Source organism: Argopecten irradians, chromosome 12, assembly GCF_041381155.1.
Source record: "Argopecten irradians isolate NY chromosome 12, Ai_NY, whole genome shotgun sequence".
NCBI lineage: Eukaryota > Metazoa > Mollusca > Bivalvia > Pectinida > Pectinidae > Argopecten > Argopecten irradians.
In genome coordinates this window covers 23355698-23381293 of record NC_091145.1, presented here as the reverse complement: position 1 = coordinate 23381293, position 25596 = coordinate 23355698, and the positions used below count along the sequence as shown (strand labels likewise).

At 43.5% G+C, this 25596-nt stretch overlaps 1 protein-coding gene across 1 annotated transcript; it reads right to left on the bottom strand.

Annotated features, from left to right (window-relative positions):
- Window positions 1-1492: 1492 nt before the first annotated feature.
- Window positions 1493-23766, bottom strand: LOC138304999 (glutathione S-transferase class-mu 26 kDa isozyme 47-like). The gene is made up of 10 exons (XM_069245415.1): window positions 23606-23766; window positions 18687-18762; window positions 5697-5809; window positions 4525-4575; window positions 4300-4335; window positions 4002-4037; window positions 3476-3583; window positions 3232-3294; window positions 2419-2520; window positions 1493-1791 (listed from the first exon to the last, which is right to left on the bottom strand). The coding sequence occupies exons 1-10, from the start codon at window positions 23639-23641 to the stop codon at window positions 1597-1599; spliced, it is 816 nt and encodes a 271-aa protein (XP_069101516.1). The 5' UTR covers window positions 23642-23766; the 3' UTR covers window positions 1493-1596.
- Between the last annotated feature and the right edge of the window lie 1830 nt (window positions 23767-25596).

The following is a 25596-nucleotide window of genomic DNA, read 5'->3' as shown; positions in this document are numbered from 1 at the left end:
GAAATATGTTCAATGCTTATAATGATACTCCGATTTTTAGGAGACGGAACAAAGTAAAAAAAAAAAAACTTATAACCTTTTGACTTCAAGTTAATAAGATGACAAAGGTGACATTAACTTTTGACTTTTCTTTGGTCAATTTTTGCTTATATTATTCACGTGATATAAAGGGAGAGCACCCAATGTCACTAGTTAGCACGATTAACATCCTGAACATTCCTCTGCTCTCATACCATTTAAAGATTTCATTACACACACTAGGGTATTTCATGAAAAAAACAAGGATGTTTTCTTTTTCATAACAACTTTATTAAATTCTGGTAACAGACAGTGTTAAGCTTTTATGAATCCAAAAATTAGTTCATCATCAAAACTAAAGAAAAACTGAAAAAAACCGGAAAACATTCTGTGAAACCATCAAACTCATGTGCAGTTTGTAAGCAGTATTTTGAAAAACATTCTAGTTGCCAAATAGGCTTCTGAAACAAATTTATTTGGGGGATCATTGAAATACATGTTCTGGTAAAAATTAATATGTATTAATACAGGCAAATCGTTGTTGTTAACCTGTAATGTGCACCAACTTGGTCGAACATTGGAACATTTCATTTTATATTGTGCACAGGAATGTAAATCAAAATACATGTATAATGTATCTCGTAAAACAATAACAACTGCTGATCCAAATACTAAATACAATAATTTTACAACCAAGGATCTGAATACATGTACAATAAAGTTCCTCTTACAACCACTGTCAAAGATATTACTAACAAATAATATTTACTTTGTGACATCACTAGATATGTAAGAGACTAAAATCAAAACATTGTCTAATCAAAATAATATAAAAACTACAAACTGAATATTTCCGCTGCAACCCAAGCACAAGTAAAATGTACAAACCTCTGCGGTAATTGAACAAGACAAGTTAGCACCTTGTTAAATAGTTTAAGCTCTGCCAACAAACAGTTCGCGTAAACCAACATATTTTCGTGAGCTATTAAATTTCGTGTATTTTGTGGACAATAATAAATTGAGAAAATATATTGCCACAGTTTTCAAACAAAGGTAATGTAGATACAAGTTATACGCCTCGATCGCGAAATTAGAAAAAAAAAGTTGTGCAGTATAAAAAAAAAACGAATATCGATTAGTCATAGCGAAAATTGGCCGGTTTACCGTTGCAGTTATACAGTAATATATAACAAGTTAAGTACCGTATTTTTATCAAAAAATAACACTAAAGAGTCAACTTATCCCTGATATACCATGTAGATCATACGTATGACGTGCATAATTACAGGACTAGAAAAAATTCGTTGTTAAAAATTCATAGTGCTGATATAGAGAATGCATTTATTGCCTGATAAATTACGGTAACAGTGTATATATATATATATATATATAAAAGACATGGTTGACGTGGTACAATAAGCATAACATTGACTTTTGATTATACCCAAATTAATGATATGGCAAACATATCACCACATGTCTGCAAGAAAATGAAACAAAAATACCAGTTCCACAAAAGGAGAAATATATATGAATTGTAAGAGACTGTAATATTTCTGAGCTGTTGGTTCAGTCTGTCTACCTAAACTTAGCCACCTTGTTATTGACTGGCATAGGTTTATAACTGGGGTTCTCTAAATAAGCCTTGATCTTTGGTAGCTCTGCGAATCGTTTATGGAAAGCCGTCAATTTGGGAAACTCATCGAGACAGCCAGGCTTCATAAGGAGATGCTGGTCCAGAAGTTCGTACATTGGGAAATCACATGCCGTTACCTGAAGGTAAAATAACTTATATGAATTATGTTATTTTTATACTTTTCATGGCATTCATTGATATTACTGTATACACTCAAATCAAATCTGTCTATAAATATTTCCCAAAGAACAAGGAAAGTCATCTTTATAGTCAGCTGGTCTTTACACATGGGTCCAATGGTACAATGTATAAAAGCCATTTGCATTGGGCCATCAGAAAGTAGTCTTATTAAGCAGGTTGTCTTGATACAGAGGTTTAACTGTACCATAAAAATATATCTGCATGTCTGACAGTCTAAATACAATACATATGAAATGTATAATGGTTCATACATGTATATAATACTGCAGTAAATATGTCAAAGATCTACATCAATTTTCTAAGCTATCACATGGGAGTTTCCTCACTTCAATATTCACACGCACATATTGATATAATATTTCATATACATGTACAAGCATTTTATAGGTATTACCGACAGAAAGAGATAAAGCTGAAGAGATGAAAGTATCAATCTGCACTTTCTTAAATCTATTCATATATTATATATAATCAAAAGGTCAAATTTATTAAAGATTTCTCAGTAAATGCCAATATAAACACATTTGTTATATGTAAACCTACTCTTAATCTAGCTAGTATACCTCTTCTCCATGAGCAAACCAGGATTTGTCACCCAGAAATTTCTCAAAACCCGGAAAGACAACTTTCATAAGTCTCTCAAAGTAGGCATCTTTCAGGTTATCCTGGAAAACAAGGATAGTTTTAACAAAGAGGTAGTTTATATGGATCAACATGTACATTAAAAGCTTACGATGTCCCTAAAACAAAATTCAGAGTTTATCAATAACAATTATATATGAATGAACATTTGTATTTCTGGCCTAAAATGGAGTTACCATTTACAACATCAAATAATTACAAGATTCTCGTGTCAATCTGTATAAAAAATGAAGGGTTATTTCACGGTATTGACTTGTAGACATAATGATATATAGTTAACGACTGTGTGGTTTAATTAGGGCGCGACACCATGAAAGTATAAGACAAACCTGTGTTATTGAAAATCCAGCATTTAATCATCTAATCTGGTATCTAAAATTTCCTGGGAGTGATAAGACCTGGTAGTGTAATAATATCAGTACATAGCATAATAAAATTAATGTGACAGAGCACAGATTTTTTCATTTTAATCATTGCCATCGTTAGGTATTTAACATTTGGAATCTCTGGTTTCACTTTTCTTAAATGCTCAGCCAAAAATATATTCAGAGTATTCACCAGGGTTACATATTCAATTTTACAGAAAATATCAATAAGCACAATCATATTGTAGTGTAATGTTTTTGATGCGATGAAGCAACTGAAATATGATTACTGCTAATATGTATTACTAATTACTTATCTAAATGAGGAGAACTGTGAATTCTATTATCTATATATAGTTATTAACTTACATAGTCTGGATTATAACAAAGGCGAACAGTTCCATTTCTGAAGTCCATAGCATTTTCCATACATCAAGTCACATTTTTACCTTTTCTTCTTTAGTCTTTCCTCACTAAAAAAATTAATTCATGACATTTTTTAAAATTTCTAATGATGAAGAACAAAAATGTAAGGATATCTTCACAAGTCTGCTACCGTCACCCCCATCCTCCTCCTATAGATTGGAGGGTAAATGGTAATATTTCAGGATACCTGAACAAGTCTGCCACCGTCGCCCCCATCCTCCTCCTGGAGATTGAGGGCTAATGGTAATATGTAAGGATACCTGAACAAGTCTGCCACCGTAGCTCCCATCTCCTCCTGGAGATTGAGGGCTAATGGTAATATTTAAGGATACCTTAACAAGGTCTGCCACCGTCGCCCCCATCCTCCTCCTCCAGGAGATTGACAGTTAATGGTTAATATGTCAGGATACCTTAACAGTCTGCCACCGTCGCCCCCATCCTCCTCCTGGAGATTGACAGTTAATGGTAATATGTCAGGATACCTTTACAAGTCTGCCACTGTCACCCCCATCCCTCCTCCTGAGAGGGAGATTGAGGCGACTAATGGTAATATGTCAGGATACCTTAACAAGTCTGCCACCGTCTCACCCCATCCTCCTCCTGGAGAGATTGAGGGCTAATGGTAATATGTCAGGGTTACCTGTACAAAGTCTGCCACCGTTGCCCCATCCTCCTCCTGGAGATTGAGAGCTAATGGTAATATGTCAGGATACCTTAACAAGTCTGCCACCGTCGCCCCCATCCTCCTCCTGGAGATTGACAGTTTAATGGTAATATGTCAGGATACCTTTTACAAGTCTGCCACCGTCGCCCCCATCCTCCTCCAGGAGATTGACAGTTAATGGTTAATATGTCAGGATACCTTAACAAGTCTGCCACTGTCGCCCCCATCCTCGCTCCTGGAGATTGACAGTTAATGGTAATATGTCAGGATACCTTTACAAGTCTGCCACCGTCGCCCCCATCCTCCTCCAGGAGATTGGACAGTTAATGGTAATAATGTCAGGATACCTTAACAAGTCTGCCACTGTCGCCCCCATCCTCCTCCTGAGATTGAACAGTTAATGGTAATATGTCAGGATAACCTTTACAAGTCTGCCCACGTCGCCTCCCATCCTCTCCAGGAGATTGGACAGTTAATGGTAATATGTCAGGATACCTTAACAAGTTCTGCAACCGTCGCCCCCATCCTCCTCCTGGAGAAATTGAGGGCTAATGGTAAATATGTCAGGATACCTTAACTAGTCTGCCACCGTCGCCACCCTCACTCCTCCTGGAGATTGAGGGCTGAAAGGTAATATTATGTCAGGATACCTTAAAAGTCTGCCAACTGTCAGCCCCCATCCTCCTCCCCCTGGAGATTGAGTTTAGGCTAATGGTAATATGTCAGAATACCTAAACAAGTCTGCCACTGTCGCCCTCTTCCTCCTCCTGGAGTTTGAGGGCTCGATGGTAAATATGTCAGGTATTCCTTAACAAGTCTGCCACCGTCGCCCACTATCCTCCTCATGGGAGATTGACAGTTAATGGTAATATGGCAGGTTACCCTTTACAAGTCTGCCACTGCTCGACCCAACTTCCTCACGCCTCCTGGTAGATTGAGTGCTTATAGGTTAATATGTCATGATTCCTTATACAAGTCTTGCAAACGTCGGCCACCCTTCCTCTCAGGAGATTGAAAGTTAATGGTTATATGTCAGTGTTACCTTATACAAGGTCTGCCACTGTCGCCCCCATCCTCCTTACTGGGAGGGAATGGAAGGGTTGATGGTAATACTGTCAAAGATTCCTTTCTCAAAGTTGGCCACCGTCGCCTCCCATCCTCCTCCGGTGGAGATTGTCGGTTTATGGAAATATGTCAGGGACAAGACCTTTTACAATGTCTGCCTCTGTCACACACATTCCCTCCCTCCTGGGGGGAATGACAGGTGATGGGAACTATGTCATGATTACCTTTTCTAAGTCGGCCAACACGTCCGCCTCATCTACTCCTCCAGGAGATTGACAGGGTAATGGTAACTAATGTCATGATACCTTAACAAGTCTGACCACCGTCGCCCCCATCCTCCTCCTGTGAGTTTGACAGCTAATGGTAATATGTCAGGGATACTTTAACCTAACTCTGCCACTGTCGCCTCCATCCTCCTCTGGAGTTTGACGTGCTAATGGTAATATGTCAGGATACCTTTTACAAGTCTTGCCACCATTGCCCTCCATCCCTCCTCCTGGAGATTGAGGGCAAATGGTAATATGTCAGGATACTTTAACAACTCTGCCACCGTCGCTGCATCCTCCTCCTGGAGTTTGACAGCTAATGGTAATATGTCAGGATACCTTAACAAGTCTGCCACCATCGCCCCCCATCCTCCTCCTGGAGATTGAGGGCTAATGGTTATATGTCAGGATACCTTAAAAAGTCTGCCACAGTCGCCCCCATCCTCCTCCTGGAGATTGAGGGCTACTAATGGTAATATGTCAGGATACCTGAACAAGTCTGCCACCATCGCCCCGCATCCTCCTCCTGGAGATTAAGGCATTAATAGGTTTTTCAGGATAACCTTAAAAAGTCTCCACCAGGTTCGCCCCCATAGGAGATTGGGGCCTTAGTAATTGTACAGGATACCTTAACAAGTCTGCCACCGTCGCCCCCATCCTCCTCCTGGAGGGTTATTTTTAAGGGTTAATGGCCAATAATATGTCAGGATTAGTAATGTAACTACTTGCCACCATCAGCCCCCCATCCTGAGTTTGACCCCATATTTGATGTCAGGTTATAATTGAAAAGTTAACCACTTAGCCACCATCCTCCCAAAGATTGAGGGTTAGTAATTTGTCAATACCCTTAACCAGTTGCCACCAGTCATGGCCCCCAGAGGTTAAGGGTTAGTATTTATTAAACCTGCCTACCACTCAGCCCATGGCCCCAAAGGTTGATTGATAGTAATTCAGGATACCTTTGACCAGTCAGCCATCATGGCCCCCAAAGGTTGAGGGTTAGTAATTTCAAACCTTAACCACTTAGCCCCCATCCATGGCCCCCAAAGGTTGAGGTTAGTATATGTAAATAACCTTAACCCCTTTTCTGCCACCATCTCAGGCCCCCACCCCTCCCCCTATCATTTGCATTTGAATCCCCAGCCTATGGAGTTACCATTGAATTATGTTGCTATAATTAATTATATGGAAATAGCCTTAACCACCCTGCCACCATGGCCCCCATCCTCCTCCTCATTTGACAATTATGTCAGGATAAGGATTTACCATACCACTCAGCATTTGGGGTTAGTTTTTAAGCAGACAAGGCCCCCAATATGTTAGGGTTATATTAAACCTTTAACCACCACTAGCCTTAACCACTGCCACCGCCATCATGGCCCCCAAAGGATTGACAGTTTAGTAATTAAGAGACCTTTAACATGTAGCCACTTGCCCCCATTCCCCCTTGCCCTTGAGGGCTAATCAGTAATATGTAATTATTTAACCACCCTTAGCCACCATGCATTTGGGTGCCCCATGCTCCTTGAGGGTTAGTAGATAGGGCTTTAATGGTAAACCACCTAACCATTTTGACCCACCGCCCCCATGGCCCCCAAAGGTTTGAGAGTTAGTAATTTGGACCCTATTAAGGTAACCATTCATCATGGCCCCAAAGGTTGCAGAGTAAGAAGTCTCCATTTATTTGGAAATTAAGGTTCAGGAATTAACCTTAACCACTTGGCCACCAGGCCCCCAAAGGTTGAGAGTTAGTAATTTTAAGCCTTAACCACTCAGCCATCATGGCCCCCAAAGGTTGAGAGTTAGTAATTAAGCCTTAACCTTAACCACCATGGCCCCCAAAGGTTGAGAGTTAGTAATCAAACTTTAACCACTTAGCCATCGTGGCCCCCAAAAGTTGAGGGTTAGTAATTTTAACCTTAACCACCTTTGCAATAAGGCAAACTTAAACCAATCTAGCCTTCATGGCCCCCCAAAGGTTGAGAGTTAGTTAATCTAAGCACTTTAAACCAACATCAAGCCATCTCATGGGCCCTCAAATGGTTCAGGGTAAGTAATTTAATCGCCTAAAAAATCCTTAGACATACATTGGACTCACATAGGCTTGAGTGATTGAGTAATTAAACCTTAACAACCTAGCCATCATGCATCCAAAAAGGTTGATGGTTAGTAATTATTTTCAAACCTTATCCCACTCAGCTCATCATGGGCCTCAATGGTTGAGGGTTAGTAATTTTAACCTTAATCTACTCAAGCAACATAGCCACACAAGGTTGAGGGTTAGTAAATCTATCCTTAAACCACTTTGACCCTCAATGGACATCCCAAAGGTTGAGAATTAGTTTTTAAAAATCCATTATCCAATTTAGCCATCATGGCCCCACAAAGGTTGTCGGGGTAGTAATTAAGACTTACACACACTCTGCACCCCATGGCCCAGCAGAAGGGTTGTGGTGTAGTAAATTAAACTTTAACCCCACACGGCCACCACACAAAACACAATTGAGCAGAGGATTTTTAGTTGAAAATTATATCTGGGAACAACCTTAACCACTGGGCCAATCTCTGGCACCTCTGACTGTTCAACTACTGACGGGGGGGGGGGGATTACTATGAAGGTGAATATTTTAGCTCTTTAATTTAGACCACGGTACATATAGATGAATCGTTAGGTAACGTTACGGAGATGTATTTGCTCAAGCAGATTTACACTAAAAACATTGTATAACTCGGGGTCATCTATACAAATCGTCATCCATCAAAATTTGGGCAACTGGAATATAATTCAGATAAAATTAATTTCAATTTTCCTTGGTGTTATCAATACATATCCTGTAGAAACTCAATTAAGTTTATTTAACTTTATTAAAGTTAATTTATTAGATAATTAAAGCCATTGACAGCATATCAAAATCTAGGTTGAGATGGATCATATTGAATACCACGGTACCCTAGGTTTCAGGTTGTGTTGGTCATATTGAATACCCAGGTACAACTAGGTTCAGGTTGAGAGGGATCATATTGAATACCAGGGTACCCTAGGTTCGGTTGAGATGGATATATTGAATACCAGGTACCATTGGTTCAGGTTGAGATTTTGAGATGGATCATATTGAATACCAGGTAACATAGGTTCAGGTTGAGTTGCATAATATGAAATACCAGCTTATAGGTACCCCTAGGTAAATCGCATTGTTTACTCTAGGTATCCATATAAACATGTACTTATCATATATGTTCAGTACATTTATTGCTGAGAATAACTTTATAGTCATACTATATTGCGTTTACGTAGAAAATATGGTTACATTGTTCAGAAAAAATCATTAATTGGAGCTTAGGTCATCATCAGTGTGACCTTGTAATACTCCCGTGCAACACGGCCAAATGGACATGACATGCCAATTGATTTTGGTTTAAAATGGTGTTTTAAATGGATGAAAATGCCAAATTAAACCTGAAACCTACTGGTAATGAATACTTACAACTGGGAAATCTAGGCCAACAGATATCTTTCCACACCTAGGCTTCCATGCTTCCATGCTGAATTCTGGACATACAGAGAAACACAATAATGTTACAAGTTAATAATAATGATCTGATTTGGGCCCCCCCCCCCCCCCCCCCCCCCCCCCCCCCACCCTTACGTCATCGGGTTTTTAAATAATCCACGGGATTACAAGCTACTACACAGCTAAGACAAAGCTCGGAGGCTCTATAAACTATCCTTCAGATGATGGGTACTATTGTTGCATTTGGACGGTTTTTTTGTTTGATCTGGTATTGGTTGGATCGATTTCACTTAACATCACTAATTATGCTAATTTGAAGGAACAAAACTCAACCTGCTGTAGGGTGTGTGTGAAAGTCTGTTTGTTTTGGAAGGTTCAAAACCATTGTATAGGCAATATGAGCTGTATTAGAACCAAACATCATTTCTTTGACTACTAACTCATTGTGATTTCCATTGTACAACATGTTTTCATTGAACATTAAATCATTCAAGTATTAAAAAAAAAGTGAACTAAAAATATTCGGCAGAACCGCCTACAATTATGCAGCGGTGTGAAAACCCTACCATGGCTGAACGCCAACATTGGTGCTTACATTTTTGGATAGGATCACGGTCTTCGGCTTGTTTCCCACCAACTACCTTTGGCACAACTGGGTTAATTTTGCTCCCAATATTTCGCTGCTATATATTTGTCTACTTTCATTCTACTTTCATTTGTCCCGTATTACTGTATTTGTATCTTATGTTAGTGTGTTTCATTTTGGTGTATCTTGATAATGGGCCAGGAACGTCGCTAACACATTCGACAATTTTTTTGTCCACTTGGGTTGGAATTACTTCTTTTGTCTCACCCTAGTTAAAATTAGGTTCATGAATATACAAGTAAACTAATTAACATCTTAAGAGGGAGAGTGCATCAGAGCACTTCTTGATTGTGTGTTAAATTAGAGTTTTATAAAAGTTTGGAGTTACATGTAACCTCATTCACCTCCTGGAAATCACCCCCAAACCCATCATTTTACAATTGGACCTGTTCAAGTCCTGGATTTGGACAGCAATCTAGATGCTGTTTCCAGGGGTGAATGTCGAGTTAATTGTGGCTTCAACTTATTTACTTGATACTTGCATTATTGTTTAGTTTATTCACCTACCTCTCACAGTTTGAATATAATTTTATGACTGCTATTATGTCAAATCCTTACTTTTAAATCTTGTTAATAACCTCAATGATTAATGTTCCATATATACACAACCAGTTTCACATACAAAATCCGTTACGTTGATATAGTGAGTGACTATTAAACTTTAGGGATTATAACATTATATGACTCACACCCTAGCACAGGATAACTGTCTCCAATACTTTCCATTAGCGTGTGTATAACAATATACAACCAGTGGGGACGTGTTTGGTATTCAGAATCACTTAATACAAGTGTAGTTAACGACCAAAAACTATAACTCAGACAAATTGATACTGACAGTGACTAAATATTGACATTTTTCAGAGTTAAGTAGGGGATAAAAAGTATATTTGATTGATATGCATCAATTTACAAATGTTGTTAATCTTAATAGTGGATAGATTTGGCTCTATGGGGAATCAGAACAACTGAGTATAGAAAGCTAATGGTTTTACATATAACATTTATCAAATGTGGCAATGCTTTTTATTTTGAAGTAGACAAAATAATCTACTATGTGTACTTTAATATAATTGGAAGTTATAGGGTCAATGGACACCCATTCCCGCTCATTTTTTTAATCGGGGGTTGGCATTGTTTAGTCTCCAATTACCCTGGGGAAAGGGATCTCACATTGTCTTGTCCCGCTTACACTGGGGTAGGCATGAACTCAAGTCACTGAGTCCCACCTTACTACTTGGTGTTGGACATGACCCTAGTGTAGTTCCCGCAAAACGTATGTAGGACATGGACCTCAGCTCTAAGGTTTTTTTCTTGCTACATCTGGGGTTGGCCCGACCAAGTCTATTAGTCACTTGCTACCAATGGGGTAGGGACATGAATCCAGTCTAGTTCCACTACTATTGGGGTAGGTACTGACCAACTAGTTTTGTTTCCGCATACACTGGTTGTAGGAATGACCCAGTATAGTCAACACTAAACTGGTTTCCTTTTTTTAGCGGTAGGACTGACCCAGTATTGTCCCGCAACACTGGTGTAGGACTGACCTAGTCTAGTCCAGCGTACTCTGGGGTAGGGACTCCCGGAACCAGGTCTTGTCCCATCCAACTGGTGTAGGACTGGTCCCAGTCTAATCATGATTACATTAGGGGTCTAGGACTGGACCCAAGTCTTAGTTCTGCTGATACATGGGCGTTAGGTAGCCTGACCACAGTTAGTCCACCACTACTCTGGGGGTTAGGACTGCCACAGATTAAGTCCCAGCTACACTTGGTGTGTGTAGGCATGACCACATTCTAGTACCTTACTACTCTCGGGGTAGGAACTGCGACCCAGATCTAGTCCAATCACTACACTGGCGGTTGGAACTTGGACCCATGTCTAGTTTTTTCCCACTACTCGGGGGTGGGAATGGACACAGTATTTGTCCAGCATGGTTGGTAGGACTGACCCAGTCTAGTCCTTTACTACTCTGGGGTGTTGAGGGACTGACCCAGATTTTATGTTACTTCTACTCGGGGGTTAGGACGGACCCAGTCTAGTACCAGTACTATCACTGGGGTGGACTGACCCAGTTTAAGTCCAGCTACTACTGGTGTAGGGAATGAACCGTATGGTAGTCACACTCTCAAACCTCATGAGTAGGGGAGAGACCAAGTCTACAGTCACCCGCTACACTCAGGTATCGGAATGACACCAGTTTAGTCCAACACTTCACTGGAATTGGGCCTGACACCCATCTAGTCCCCACTACTCATGGGGTTAGGACAGACCCAGTCTAAACCCGCTACACTGGTGTAGGACTGGATCCAATGTATACGTCCCACTTACTCTCTGGGATTGGAGAGTTTCCAAGTATAGTCTCCCGCTACAATGGTGTTGGACTTACCCAGTCTAAGTAACAATACACTAGGGGTAGGGATCTGTCACCCAGTATAGTCCCCACCTACGCTGGAGTTGGTCTGGACCCAGTCTAAGTCCAGCTAATCATTGGGGGTAGGATCTGACACATAGTCTAGTCCACTACTCTGGGATAGGGACTGACCCCAGTCTAGTTCCAATGACACTGACGCTTGTTGGACACGACTCTAGTGGGGGCTTAGGATTGGGGTACCACAGACCCAGTCTAGTCCCTACTTACACTGAGGTAGGACTGACCCCTGTCTAGTCCCGACTTAACACTGGGGTAGGACTGACCCAGTCTAGTCCCACTACTCTGGGGTAGGACTGAGACACAGTTTCTAGTCCCATCTACACTGGTTTGTAGGACTGACCCAGTTAGTCCTACTACTCTGGGGTAGGACTGGACCCAGTCTAGTCCCCAATACAATGGTGTAGAACTGACCCAGTCTTTGTCCCCGCTTACACTGGGTGTAGGACTGACCACAGTGTTATTCCCACTACACTGGGGTTGGACCTGACCCAGGTCTAGTCCCCCACTACACTGGAGTAGGACTTGACCCACTGTCTAGTCCGTACACTTTGGAGTAGGACTGAACACAGTCTAGTCCCATACTCTGGTTAGGTAGGATGACACAGACCCAGTCTCCACGTACACTGGTGTTAGGACTGACCCAGTCTAGTCCTCACTACATTGGGGGTAGGAATCTGACCATGTCTAGTCCCACTACACTGGGGTAGGGACTGACCCAGTCTAGTCCCAATACACTGGGGTAAGGACTGACACAGTTATAGTCCACACTACACTGGAGTAGAACTGACTAGTCATTCGTGTCCCTGCTACAACTGGGGTAGGACTGACCCAGTCTTGTAGTCCACTGGGGTACACTTGACTGGCCTACAATGGGGTAGGACTGACATGTAGTCTTGTCCCACTACACTGGGGTAGGACCTGACCCAGTCTAGTCCCGCTGACATTGGGGTAGGGAATGACAGTCTAGTCCCACTAAAAAAACTCTGGGGTAGAGACTGACCCAGTCTAGTCCCCGCTTACATCTGGGGTAGGAGATGTGACCCAAGTCTAGTCCCACAACTACACTGGGGGTAGGACTGACCCAGTCTAGTCCCACTACACAGGTTTGTTGGACTGACCCAGTCTAGACCAACTACTCTGGGGTAGGATTGTTTATTCCTATCTCCAATACACTGGGGTAGGAACTCACATAGTCTTGTCCGTTACACTGGGATGGATAGGACTGACCCAAGTCTAGTCCCACTACACTGGGGTAAGTAGGACAGCTCTTGACCCAGTCTTGGTCCCACTACTCTGGTAGTAGGACTGACCCAGTCTAGTCCCGCTACATTGGGGTAGGACTGACCCAAGTCTAGGTCCCACTACAATGGACGTAGTGATGGTAGGGGCGGTGGCTGTTCCCCAAGGTCACTGCATATAACTGTTAGGTCCCAGTCCCCACTACACAATGGGGTAGGAACTGACCTCAGTCTAGTCCCAAAGTACATTGTGGGTAGGAACATGACCAAGTCTAGTCTCCACATACAACTGGATGTAGGATTGACCCAGTCTTGTCCCGCTACACTGGTGAAGAACTGAACCAAGTCTAGTCCCACTCTACACTGGGATTAGACTGACACTATCTTGTCACCGTACACTGGAGTAGGACTGACCCAGTCTAGTCCCGCTTCACTGGGGTAGGACTCACACAGTCTAGTCCACTGTTACATCTGGGGTAGGACTGACCCCCAGTCTTGTCCCGCTACATTGGGGTAGGACTGACCCAGTCTAGTCCCACTACACTGGGGTAGGACTGACCAAGTCTAGTCCCACTACACTGGGGTAGGACTGACCCAGTCTAGTCCACTTACATTGGGGTAGGACTGCTACCCTAGTCTAGTATGTTCCACTTTCATCTGGGGTAGGACTGACCCAGTCTTGTCCCGCTTAACTACACTGGGGTAGGAACTGACCAGTCTAGTCCCCCTAACATTGGGGTTAGGACATGACCCAGTCTTTAGTCCCACACTACATGGGGTAGGACCTGACCAAGTCTAGTCCCACTACTCTGGAGTAGGACTGACCAGTCTAGTCCCCCCACTATCAACACTGGTGTAGAATATCTGACACAGTCTTGTCCCACTACACTGGAGTAGGACTGACCGTTAGTCTTGTCCCACGTACAACTGGAGGTAGGATATGACCTCTGTCTAGTCCCACTAAACTGGGGGTAGGACTCACCACAGTCTTGTCTAGTCCCGTTCTACTTACTGGGGTAGGACAGACCCTTAGTCTTGTAGTCTGTTTACTGACTGGGGTAGGACCCCTGTAACTGCCGCTACACTGGAGGTAGGACTGACCCAGTCTAGTCCCGCTACACTGGGGGTTGGACCCAGTCTTGTCCACTACATTGGAGTAGGACTGACCCAAGTCCCCCACTACTCTGGGTAGGACTGACCCAGTCTTGTTCCAATGCACTGGGGTAGGACTGACCCAGTCTAGTCCCGCTACACTGGGGTAGGACTGACCCAGTCTAGTCCCACTACATGGGGTAGGACTGACACAGTCTAGTCCCACTACACTGGGGTAGGACTGACCAGTCTAGTCCCTTACACTGGAGAAGGAACTGACCCAGTCTAGTCCCACTACACTGGGGTAGGAACTGACTCAGTCTTGTCCCGTTACACTGGGGTAGGACTGACCCAGTCTAGTCTGTCCGCTACACTGGGGTAGGACTCACACAGTCTAGTCCCACTAAAAAACTGGGGTAGGACTCACACAGTTTAGTCCCTGCTACATTGGGGTAGGACTGACCTAGTCTTGTCCTGTTACACTGGGGTAGGACTGACCCTGTCCTAGTCCCACTACACTGGGGTAGGACATCACACAGTCTAGTCCCGCTACACTGGTGTAGGTTTGACCCAAGTCTAGTCCCACTACATTGGGGTAGGACTGACCCATAGTCTAGTCCCCACTACTCTGGGTTATAGGATGGACTGACCCAGTCTTGTCCCGTTACACTGGGGTAGGACTGACCCAGTCTAGTAATCCCTTTACATATACTGGGGTAGGACTCACATAGTCTTTATCCCACTTACACTGGAGTAGGGACTGACACAGTCTGGTCCCACTACCTCTGGAGTAGAACTGACCTAGTCTTCGTCCCTTTACTACACTGGGGTAGGACTGACCCAGTCTAGTCCCGCTACACTGGGGTAGGACTGACCCAGTCTAGTCCCACTACACTGGGGTAGGACTGACCCAGTCTAGTCCCACTACTCTGGGGTAGGACTGACCCAGTCTAGTCCCACTACACTGGAGTAGGACTGACCCTTCCCACTGTCCGGGTTACACTGGGGTAGGGACTGACCCAGTCTTTTAGTCCACTACACTGGGGTAGGACTGACCAGTCTAGTCCCACTACACTTGGTAGGACTGACTCAAGTGTAGTAAGAACAGGTCTTTGTATATCCCAAGTGTTAGTACTAAATGCTATGGTAGGATTATAAGTACCCCCATGACAGTCTAGTTCCAAGATCACTGCTGTACAACCCAGTGGGTTTAGGACTGACCACAGTCTAGTCCCGCTACATTGGGGTAGGACTGACCCAGTCTATGTCCCGCTACACTGGGGTAGGACTGACCCAGTCTAGTCCCGCTACACTGGGGTAGGACTGACCCAGTCTAGTCCCACTACACTGGAGTAGGACTGACACAGTCTAGTCCCACTACACTGGGGTAGGACTGACCCAGTCTAGTCCCGTTACACTGGGGTAGGACTGACCCAGTCTAGTCCCGCTACATGGGTGTAGGACTCTGACCCAGTCTAGTCCCACTACACTGGGGTAGGACTGACCCAGTCTAGTCCCAATGCTACATTGGGGTAGGACTGACCCAGTCTAGTCCCGCTACACTGGGGTTAGGACTGACCCAGTCTTGTCCCCCTACATTACACTGGGGGTAGGACTGACCCAGTCTAGTTCCCGCTACACTGGGGTAGGACTCACATCCCACACACTGTGTAGTCTTTATTGTCCAACTACACTGGAGTAGGACTGACACAGTCTTGTCCCACTACACTGGGGTAGGACTGACAACAGTCTTGTCCCACTACACTGGGGTAGGACTGACCCAGTCTAGTCCTGTCTTGTTACACTGGGGGTAGGACTGACCCAGTCTAGTCCCGCTTACACTGGGGTAGGACTGACCCAGTCTAGTCCCACTACACTGGGGTAGGACTCACATAGTCTTTATCCCACTACACTGGAGTAGGACTGACACTAGTCTAGTCCCACTACACTGGAGTAGAACTGACCTAGTCTTGTCCCTTTACACTGGGGTAGGACTGACCCAGTCTAGTCCCGTTACACTGGGGTAGGACTGACCCAGTCTAGTCCCACTACTCTGGGGTAGGACTGACCCAGTCTAGTCCCACTACTCTGGGGTAGGACTGACCCAGTCTTGTCCCACTACTCTGGAGTAGGACTGACCCAGTCTAGTCCCACTACACTGGGGTAGGACTGACCCAGGAGAAGTCTAGTCCCACTACACTTTTGGTAGGACTGACACAGTCTAGTCCCAAAGTACTTGTGTAGACCCAGTTGATCAAGTGTAGTAAAGTACCAGGGTACCCTTTGGTAGATTCCAGTGTTGTCCTAATTGCTTATGGTCCAGACTGAACGCAGTCTAGTCCCGCTACACTGGGGTAGGACTCACATAGTCCTTTATCCCACTACACTGGAGTAGGACTGACACAGTCTAGTCCCACTACACTGGAGTAGAACTGACCTAGTCTTGTCCCGTGTTACACTGGGGTAGGACTGACCCAGTCTAGTCCCGTTACACTGGGGTAGGACTGACCCAGTCTAGTCCCACTACTCTGGGGTAGGACTGACCCAGTCCAGTTCCACTACTCTGGAGTAGGACTGACCAAGTCTAGTCCCACTACACTGGGGTAGGACTGACCCAGTCTAGTCCCAATCTACACTGGGGTAGGACTGACCCAGTCTTGTTCCAATGCACTGAGGTAGGACTGACCCAGTCTAGTCCCGCTACATTGGGTTAGGACTGACCCAGTCTAGTCCCCCTACATTGGGGTAGGACTGACCAAGTCTAGTCCCACTACACTGGGGTAGGACTGACCCAGTCTAGTCCCGCTACACTGGAGAAGAACTGACACAGTCTAGTCCCACTACACTGGAGTAGAACTGACGTAGTCTTGTCCCGTTACACTGGAGTAGGACTGACCCAGTCTAGTCCCGCTACACTGGGTTAGGACTCACACAGTCTAGTCCCACTAAACTGGGGTAGGACTGACACAGTTTAGTCCTGCTACATTGGGGTAGGACTGACCTAGTCTTGTCCTGTTACACTGGGGTAGGACTGACCCAGTCTAGTCCCGCTACACTGGGGTAGGACTCACACAGTCTAGTCCCGCTACACTGGTGTAGGTTTGACCCAGTCTAGTCCCACTACATTGGGGTAGGACTGACCCAGTCTAGTCCCACTACTCTGGGGTAGGACTGACCCAGTCTTGTCCAGTTACACTGGGGTAGGACTGACCCAGTCTAGTCCCGCTACACTGGGGTAGGACTCACATAGTCTTTATCCCACTACACTGGAGTAGGACTGACACAGTCTAGTCCCACTACACTGGAGTAGAACTGACCTAGTCTTGTCCCATTACACTGGGGTAGGACTGACCCAGTCTAGTCCCGTTACACTGGGGTAGGACTGACCCAGTCTAGTCCCACTACTCTGGGGTAGGACTGACCCAGTCTAGTCCCGCTACACTGGGGTAGGACTCACACAGTCTAGTCCCACTAAACTGCGGTAGGACTGACCCAGTCTACTCCCACTACTCTGGGTAGGACTGACCCAGTCTAGTCCCGCTACACTGGGGTAGGCCTCACACAGTCTAGTCCCACTACACTGAAGTAGGACTGACACAGTCTAGTCCCACTAAACTGGGGTAGGACTGACCTAGTCTTGTCCTGTTACACTGGGGTAGGACTGACCCAGTCTAGTCCCGCTACACTGGGGTAGGACTCACACAGTCTAGTCCTGCTACACTGGTGTAAGGTTTGACCCAGTCTAGTCCCACTACATTGGGGTAGGACTGACCCAGTCTAGTCCCACTACTCTGGGGTAGGACTGACCCAGTCTTGTCCCGTTACACTGGGGTAGGACTGACCCAGTCTAGTCCCGCTACACTGGGGTAGGACTCACATAGTCTTTATCCCACTACACTGGAGTAGGACTGACACAGTCTAGTCCCACTACACTGGAGTAGAACTGACCTAGTCTTGTCCCTTTACACTGGGGTAGGACTGACCCAGTCTAGTCCCGTTACACTGGGGTAGGACTGACCCAGTCTAGTCCCACTACTCTGGGGTAGGACTGACCCAGTCTAGTCCCACTACTCTGGGGTAGGACTGACCCAGTCTAGTCCCACTACTCTGGGGTAGGACTGACCCAGTCTAGTCCCACTACACTGGAGTAGGACTGACCCAGTCTAGTCCCACTACACTTTGGTAAGACTGACACAGTCTAGTCCCAAAGTACTTGTGTAGACTTGAGACTCAAGTGTAGTAAGTACAGGTACTTTGTAGATTCCAGTTATGTCCTAATTGCTATGGTCAGACAGATTATAAGTATAATGGCCATGATAACACTGTTTGTATCCCATGACAGATGACTGTGATGGTGTGTTCCCTAAGGTCACTGTATATACTGTTCAGACTGACCATTTAATAGCACCATGAGTCCTATAGACATATAATGGGGCCTACTACAGTACTGGGGATAATCATAACTCTATTTTTGTACTGACCATCTCCTTGTTCATATAAAATGTCTTCAAAGTCTTCTCCAGCATAGGTCAGCAACAGGCGGATAGGCTGGGCAAGCTGAAACAGGTTTTATAACCTTACATTAGTAGACATAGACAAAATTAATACCTATAAGACAACACGATTCAGAAGATTGTGTACAGGCAGCATTGATTTCCGAAACATTTCTAGTTTGCTACGGAAATGTCCATGAAAAACATTATCCCCCTTTGGTACTTTATCTGAAGATTTAAGGGGCTAGTCTTTCTAGGTAAGAGATCTTTATGTGTAAATAGCAAACATGGTCCTAGAGGGTTGTTCTAGTTCCTCACCTGAAACACTGATTAAGATTCTCCATATACTGTTACCGGTATATTGCTGTAGCCTGTACACAGGGTAGAATTCATTAAAACACAAAAAATGTTGACTCTGCATTGTTCATCATAAGATATACCATATTACCCTTAAGGCTACCAAGAGTATCTGATAGTCTGCTACTTTTTAAACCCTAATTACATTTGTATTTCCGTTTTTGATATATAATAACTACACCTGGTGGTGTGTTACCTGTCTAATGAGACCATGAATCTACCTGGTGGTGTGTTACCTGTCTAATGAGACCATGACTACACCTGGTGGTGTGTTACCTGTCTAATGAGACCAAGAATCTACCTGGTGGTGTGTAAACCTGTCTAATGAGACCATGAATCTACCCTGGTGGTGTGTAACCTGTCTAATGAGACCAGACTACACCTGGTGGTGTGTTACCTGTCTAATGAGACCATGACTACACTGGGTGGTGTGTTACCTGTCTAATGAGACCATGACTACACATTGGTGGTGTGTTACCTGTCTAATGAGACATGAATCTACTTGGTGTGTTACCTGTCTAATGAGACCATGAATCTACCTGGTGGTGTGTTACCTGTCTAATGAGACCATGAATCTACACTGGTGGTGTGTTACCTGTCTAATGAGACCATGAATCTACCTGGTGGTGTGTTACCTGTCTAATGAGACCATGAATCTACCTGGTGGTGTGTTACCTGTCTAATGAGACCATGAATCTACCTGTGTTACCTGTCTAATGAGACATGAATCTACCTGTGTGTGTACCTGTCTAATGAGACCATGACTACACTTGGTGGTGTGTACCTGTCTAATGAGACCATGACTACATGGTGGTGTGTTACCTGTCTAATGAGACCATGACTACACTGGTGGTGTGTTACCTGTCTAATGAGACCATGACTACACTTGGTGGTGTGTTACCTGTCTAATGAGACCATGACTACACCTGGTGGTGTGTTACCTGTCTAATGAGACCATGACTACCTGGTGGTGTGTTACCTGTCTAATGAGACCATGACTACACTGGTGGTGTGTTACCTGTCTAATGAGAACATGACTACCCTGGTGGTGTGTTACCTGTCTAATGAGACCATGACTACCTGGTGGTGTGTTACCTGTCTAATGAGAACATGACTACCTGGTGGTGTGTTACCTGTCTAATGAGACCATGAACTACACCTGGTGGTGTGTTACCTGTCTAATGAGACCATGACTACTACCTGGTGGTGTGTTACCTGTATAATGAGACCATGATTTTACCTGGCGGTGTTTACCTGTCTAATGAGACCATGACTTTACCTGGTGGTGTGTTACCTGTCTAATGAGACCATGAATCTACCTGGTGGTGTGTTACCTGTCTAATGAGACCATGACTACACCTGGTGGTGTGTTACCTGTCTAATGAGACCATGAATCTACCTGGTGGTGTGTAACCTGTCTAATGAGACCATGACTACCTGGTGGTGTGTTACCTGTCTAATGAGACCATGACTAACCTGGTGGTGTGCTACCTGTCTAATGAACTGACTGACTCTACCTGGTGGTGTTAACCTGTCTAATGAGACCATGACTATACCTGGTGGTGTTTACCTGTCTAATGAGACCATGACTATACCTGGTGGTGTGCTACCTGTCTAATGAGACCATGAATATACCTGGTGGTGTGCAACCTGTCTAATGAGACCATGAATCTACCTGGTGGTGTGTTACCTGTCTAATGAGACCATGACTCTACCTGGTGGTGTGTTACCTGTCTAATGAGACCATGACTCTACCTGGTGGTGTGTTACCTGTCTAATGAGACCATGAATATACCTGGTGGGTGTAACCTGTCTAATGAGACCATGAATCTACCTGGTGGTGTGTTACCTGTCTAATGAGACCATGACTCTACCTGGTGGTGTATTACCTGTCTAATGAGACCATGACTCTACCTGGGGGTGTTACCTGTCTGATGAGACCATGACTCACTGGTGGTGTGTTACCTGTCTAATGAGACCATGACTACACTGGTGGTGTGTTACCTGTCTATATGAGACCATGATCTACCTGGTGGTGTGTTACCTGTCTAATGAGACCATGACTACACTTGGTGGTGTGTTACCTGTCTAATGAGACCATGAATCTACCTGGTGGTGTGTTACCTGTCTAATGAGACCATGACTACCTTGGTGGTGTGTTACCTGTCTAATGAGACCATGACTACACTTGGTGGTGTGTTACCTGTCTAATGAGACCATGACTACACTTGGTGGTGTGTTACCTGTCTAATGAGACCATGACTACACTTGGGTGGTGTGTTACCTGTCTAATGAGACCATGACTACACTTGGTGGTGTGTTACCTGTCTAATGAGACCATGAATCTACCTGGTGGTGTGTTACCTGTCTAATGAGACCATGACTACACTTGGTGGTGTGTTACCTGTCTAATGAGACCATGACTACACCTGGTGGTGTGTTACCTGTCTAATGAGACCATGACTACACTTGGTGGTGTGTTACCTGTCTAATGAGAACATGACTACCTGGTGGTGTGTTACCTGTCTAATGAGACCATGACTACACCTGGTGGTGTGTTACCTGTCTAATGAGACCATGACTACACCTGGTGGTGTGTTACCTGTCTAATGAGACCATGAATCTACCTGGTGGTGTGTTACCTGTCTAATGAGACCATGACTACACCTGGTGGTGTGTTACCTGTCTAATGAGACCATGACTCTACCTGGTGGTGTGTTACCTGTCTAATGAGACCATGACTACACCTGGAGGTGTTACCTGTATAATGAGACCATGATTTTACCTGGCGGTGTTGACCTGTCTAATGAGACCATGACTACACCTGGTGGTGTGTTACCTGTCTAATGAGACCATGAATCTACCTGGTGGTGTGTTACCTGTCTAATGAGACCATGAATCTACCTGGTGGTGTGTTACCTGTCTAATGAGACCATGAATACACCTGGTGGTGTGTTACCTGTCTAATGAGACCATGACTCTACCTGGTGGTGTGTTACCTGTCTAATGAGACCATGACTATACCTGGTGGTGTGTTACCTGTCTAATGAGACCATGAATCTACCTGGTGGTGTGTTACCTGTCTAATGAGACCATGACTACACTTGGTGGTGTGTTACCTGTCTAATGAGACCATGACTCTACCTGGTGGTGTGTTACCTGTCTAATGAGACCATGACTATACCTGGTGGTGTGTTACCTGTCTAATGAGACCATGAATCTACCTGGTGGTGTGTTTACCTGTCTAATGAGACCATGACTACACCTGGTGGTGTGTTACCTGTCTAATGAGACCATGATCTACCTGGGGTGTTACCTGTCTATGAGACCATGACTACACTGTGGTGTGTTACCTGTCTAATGAGACCATGACTACACCTGGTGGTGTGTTACCTGTCTAATGAGACCATGAACACCTGGTGGTGTGTTACCTGTCTAATGAGACCATGACTACATTGGTGGTGTGTTACCTGTCTAATGAGACCATGACTCTACTGGTGATGTGTTACCTGTCTAATGAGACCATGAATCTACCTGGTGGTGTGTTACCTGTCTAATGAGACCATGAATACACCTGGTGGTGTGTTACCTGTCTAATGAGACCATGAATCTACCTGGCGGTGTGTTACCTGTCTAATGAGACCATGACTATACCTGGTGGTGTGTTACCTGTCTAATGAGACCATGACTACACTGGGGGGTGTGTTACCTGTCTAATGAGACCATGACTACACTTGGTGGTGTGTTACCTGTCTAATGAGACCATGACTATACCTGGTGGTGTGTTACCTTGTCTAATGAGACCATGACTACACCTGGCAGTGTGTTACCTGTCTAATGAGACCATGGCTACACTTGGTGGTGTTTACTGTCTAATGAGACCATGACTACACCTGGTAGTGTGTTACCTGTCTAATGAGACCATGACTACACTTGGTGGTGTGTTACCTGTCTAATGAGACCATGACTACACTTGGTGGTGTGTTACCTGTCTAATGAGACCATGGATCTACCTGGCGGTGCCTGGCGGTGTGTTACCTGTCAAATGAGACCATGACTATACCTGGTGGTGTGTTACCTGTCTAATGAGACCATGACTCTTCCTGGTGGTCTGTTATCTGTCTAATGAGACCATATACGTATGGTGGTGATCAGCTATTAAGTAAGACACTAACTGTCCATGTACTGTACATGCATGTGGATCTCTGATAAATTTAGGTCACATGTTATAGTGGTAAAATCGTATGCACACATATACGTACGTACGCCGGTACAGGCAACAACGCGTACACGTGTAGTCTAACCGGTGAATTCCGACACGCATATCCCTACATGTCGATATGCATGTATAACAATGATCATTAATGAATTATCACTGCACATTGTCGCATAAAACACGCACGAACTTACGTATAACGGTGATCAAGACTTCGCTTGTGATTGGGGCACGGTTATGTAAAGTATCATATCCAGAGAGCTAACTATAAAAGTCAATCTACATATATGTACAGCATGGCAATCAACTGATTATTTCCTTCATAATTGCTTACCCCTCTAATTTTCCAGTATCCTAAGCGGGACGGCATGTTGGCTGTTGTTTCGTGCACACACACACACTAACTGCTAGCGTTGATAATCTTGTAAGGCGGTGTACATATGTGTGATTTTGATTACAATACGATGACGTCACACTGCCCGGTATTCGGTACGTACGTGATATATATACACGTGTGTCTATCTAGCCTACACATGGATATGATGTACTTTTATAGGAGAACATTTATTTATAGTTACCAATGAACGAGCGTCATTACTACTAGTCTGCAATACTAACAGCTATGCTTAAAACCAGAAACATATATATGTATATATGTTTCTGTGTTTCTGTTAAAACTAACAGCTATATTATAGAATTCCTCTTTACCAAGGACGTACATGTATATATATGAGACTCACTTAAAAATCCTTGCCTTTCTTCTCTTCATATGTGGAACGGCTTTGATTGGATGACACATGAATATGAGAATTGGTTACAGTTTATATAATTTAATATGGACCCACCAGATCATTTCTCTTAGACCATTTCAGACGTTTTTATTTCACCTTCTCTCTTCTTGCTCATCTTCTGTAAAAACAAACACACACACACACAAGCATTTTCGTTTTGAAAAATAAATGAATCAACAATGTGTTGTCTCATCACTACGGAAGCGTTCTAGACTAACTTATGAAAATATTTTTCATGATAACGAAACATTTTTATTGCCCACCAAATAACTATTTGACGGCCGCCACTTAAAGCTGCTCCACCGCCGACAGAGCATAAATGTTATTAATCATTTGAGCAATAATTGGATAAGTACACTGTAACTTGTCTAACTGAAGAAAAATACTAAATCGTCTGCTCCAGTTTTTCTAGTGAAAAAATACCATTTTCAGCGGTGGAGCATTTTTTTTGCAATAAAAATATATAAAAAAAAACCACATAGTATTGTTAAATTTAACTACGGAAGCGTATTAAATTTGAAAACAATTTATTTGGCGGCCGCTATATGATATTATATTACGACCGCCACCTAGTTATCTGGCGGCGGCCACCAGATGAATTATTTGGCAGTTGCAAGATAACTATCATATACCAGAAATTAAATAATGAAATATTTCTGAAATGAAATAAAAGTATGTAGTGTCGCGGTTATCAGAAACATATATACATAGAGATTGGAAACTCCTTCTTTGTCTTTGTTGACAGGCAGAGGGACCTCCCGTTTATAGGCATTTTGCCTTGGCTAACTACTTTTAATCGTATTCTTTTAAACATAATATTTTTGGATCGACACAAAGTTTAAACATTATATCATGGTTTGATGTGATCAGTTTTCCCGATTGATGTTATTTAATATGATATTTTAAAGCACGAAAATAAGCAATTTTACCTGGTTTTTCGAAAAACAGGCATTCAAAACCGGAAGTGCGTTTTGTTTTATTAATAAATAAGTTAAAATGTTATTTTTTTTCTATCAAAAATCGTACTCAAACCATCTGCAAATTACTCAACTTTTACAACATATCAAAGTTATTCGTTTATATTCATCTATTGAAGAGTTTATCTAAAAACCCCCTAAGCACATACAGAGGTACATCTGCCGATCGTAAAATTGGAGGAGTTGCCAATCTCTATGTATATATGTTTCTGCGGTTATTAACATTAATTTGGATGAAAGCGATTAGTTATGATGACCTGATGTCTACCAATGATAATGCGTATGCTAGAGGTGAATTCGAACTGACTGGTCAACATTGATGATGAATGACTGACCGATATGAGTGATTATATGTAGCACAAACCAATTAGATTGAAGTAGGTGATGAACGAATGAGATGAATAATATTTATTTCAAAATGATTATGATACAGTGTGTTGTTTGTAAAAATAAAAAATACACCTAAAAATCAAGCGTTTTAGGGGTCTACATCATATAAAAAAAATCGGTAATGTATATGGATTGAGTATGATTTTTACCGATTTTTCATCTAGACC

What these genes read in the sequence shown, in the direction of transcription:
- LOC138304999 (XM_069245415.1), bottom strand. Translation starts at nt 23,641, where the DNA reads ATGCCGTCCCGCTTAGGATACTGGAAAATTAGAGGG. An exon ending in GATACTGGAAAATTAGAGGG is followed by an intron (nt 18,763 to 23,605) that starts GTAAGCAATTAT and finishes AACCTGTTTCAG; the next exon opens with CTTGCCCAGCCTATCCGCCT. An exon ending in GGTTTGCTCATGGAGAAGAG is followed by an intron (nt 1,792 to 2,418) that starts GTATACTAGCTA and finishes TTTTACCTTCAG; the next exon opens with GTAACGGCATGTGATTTCCC.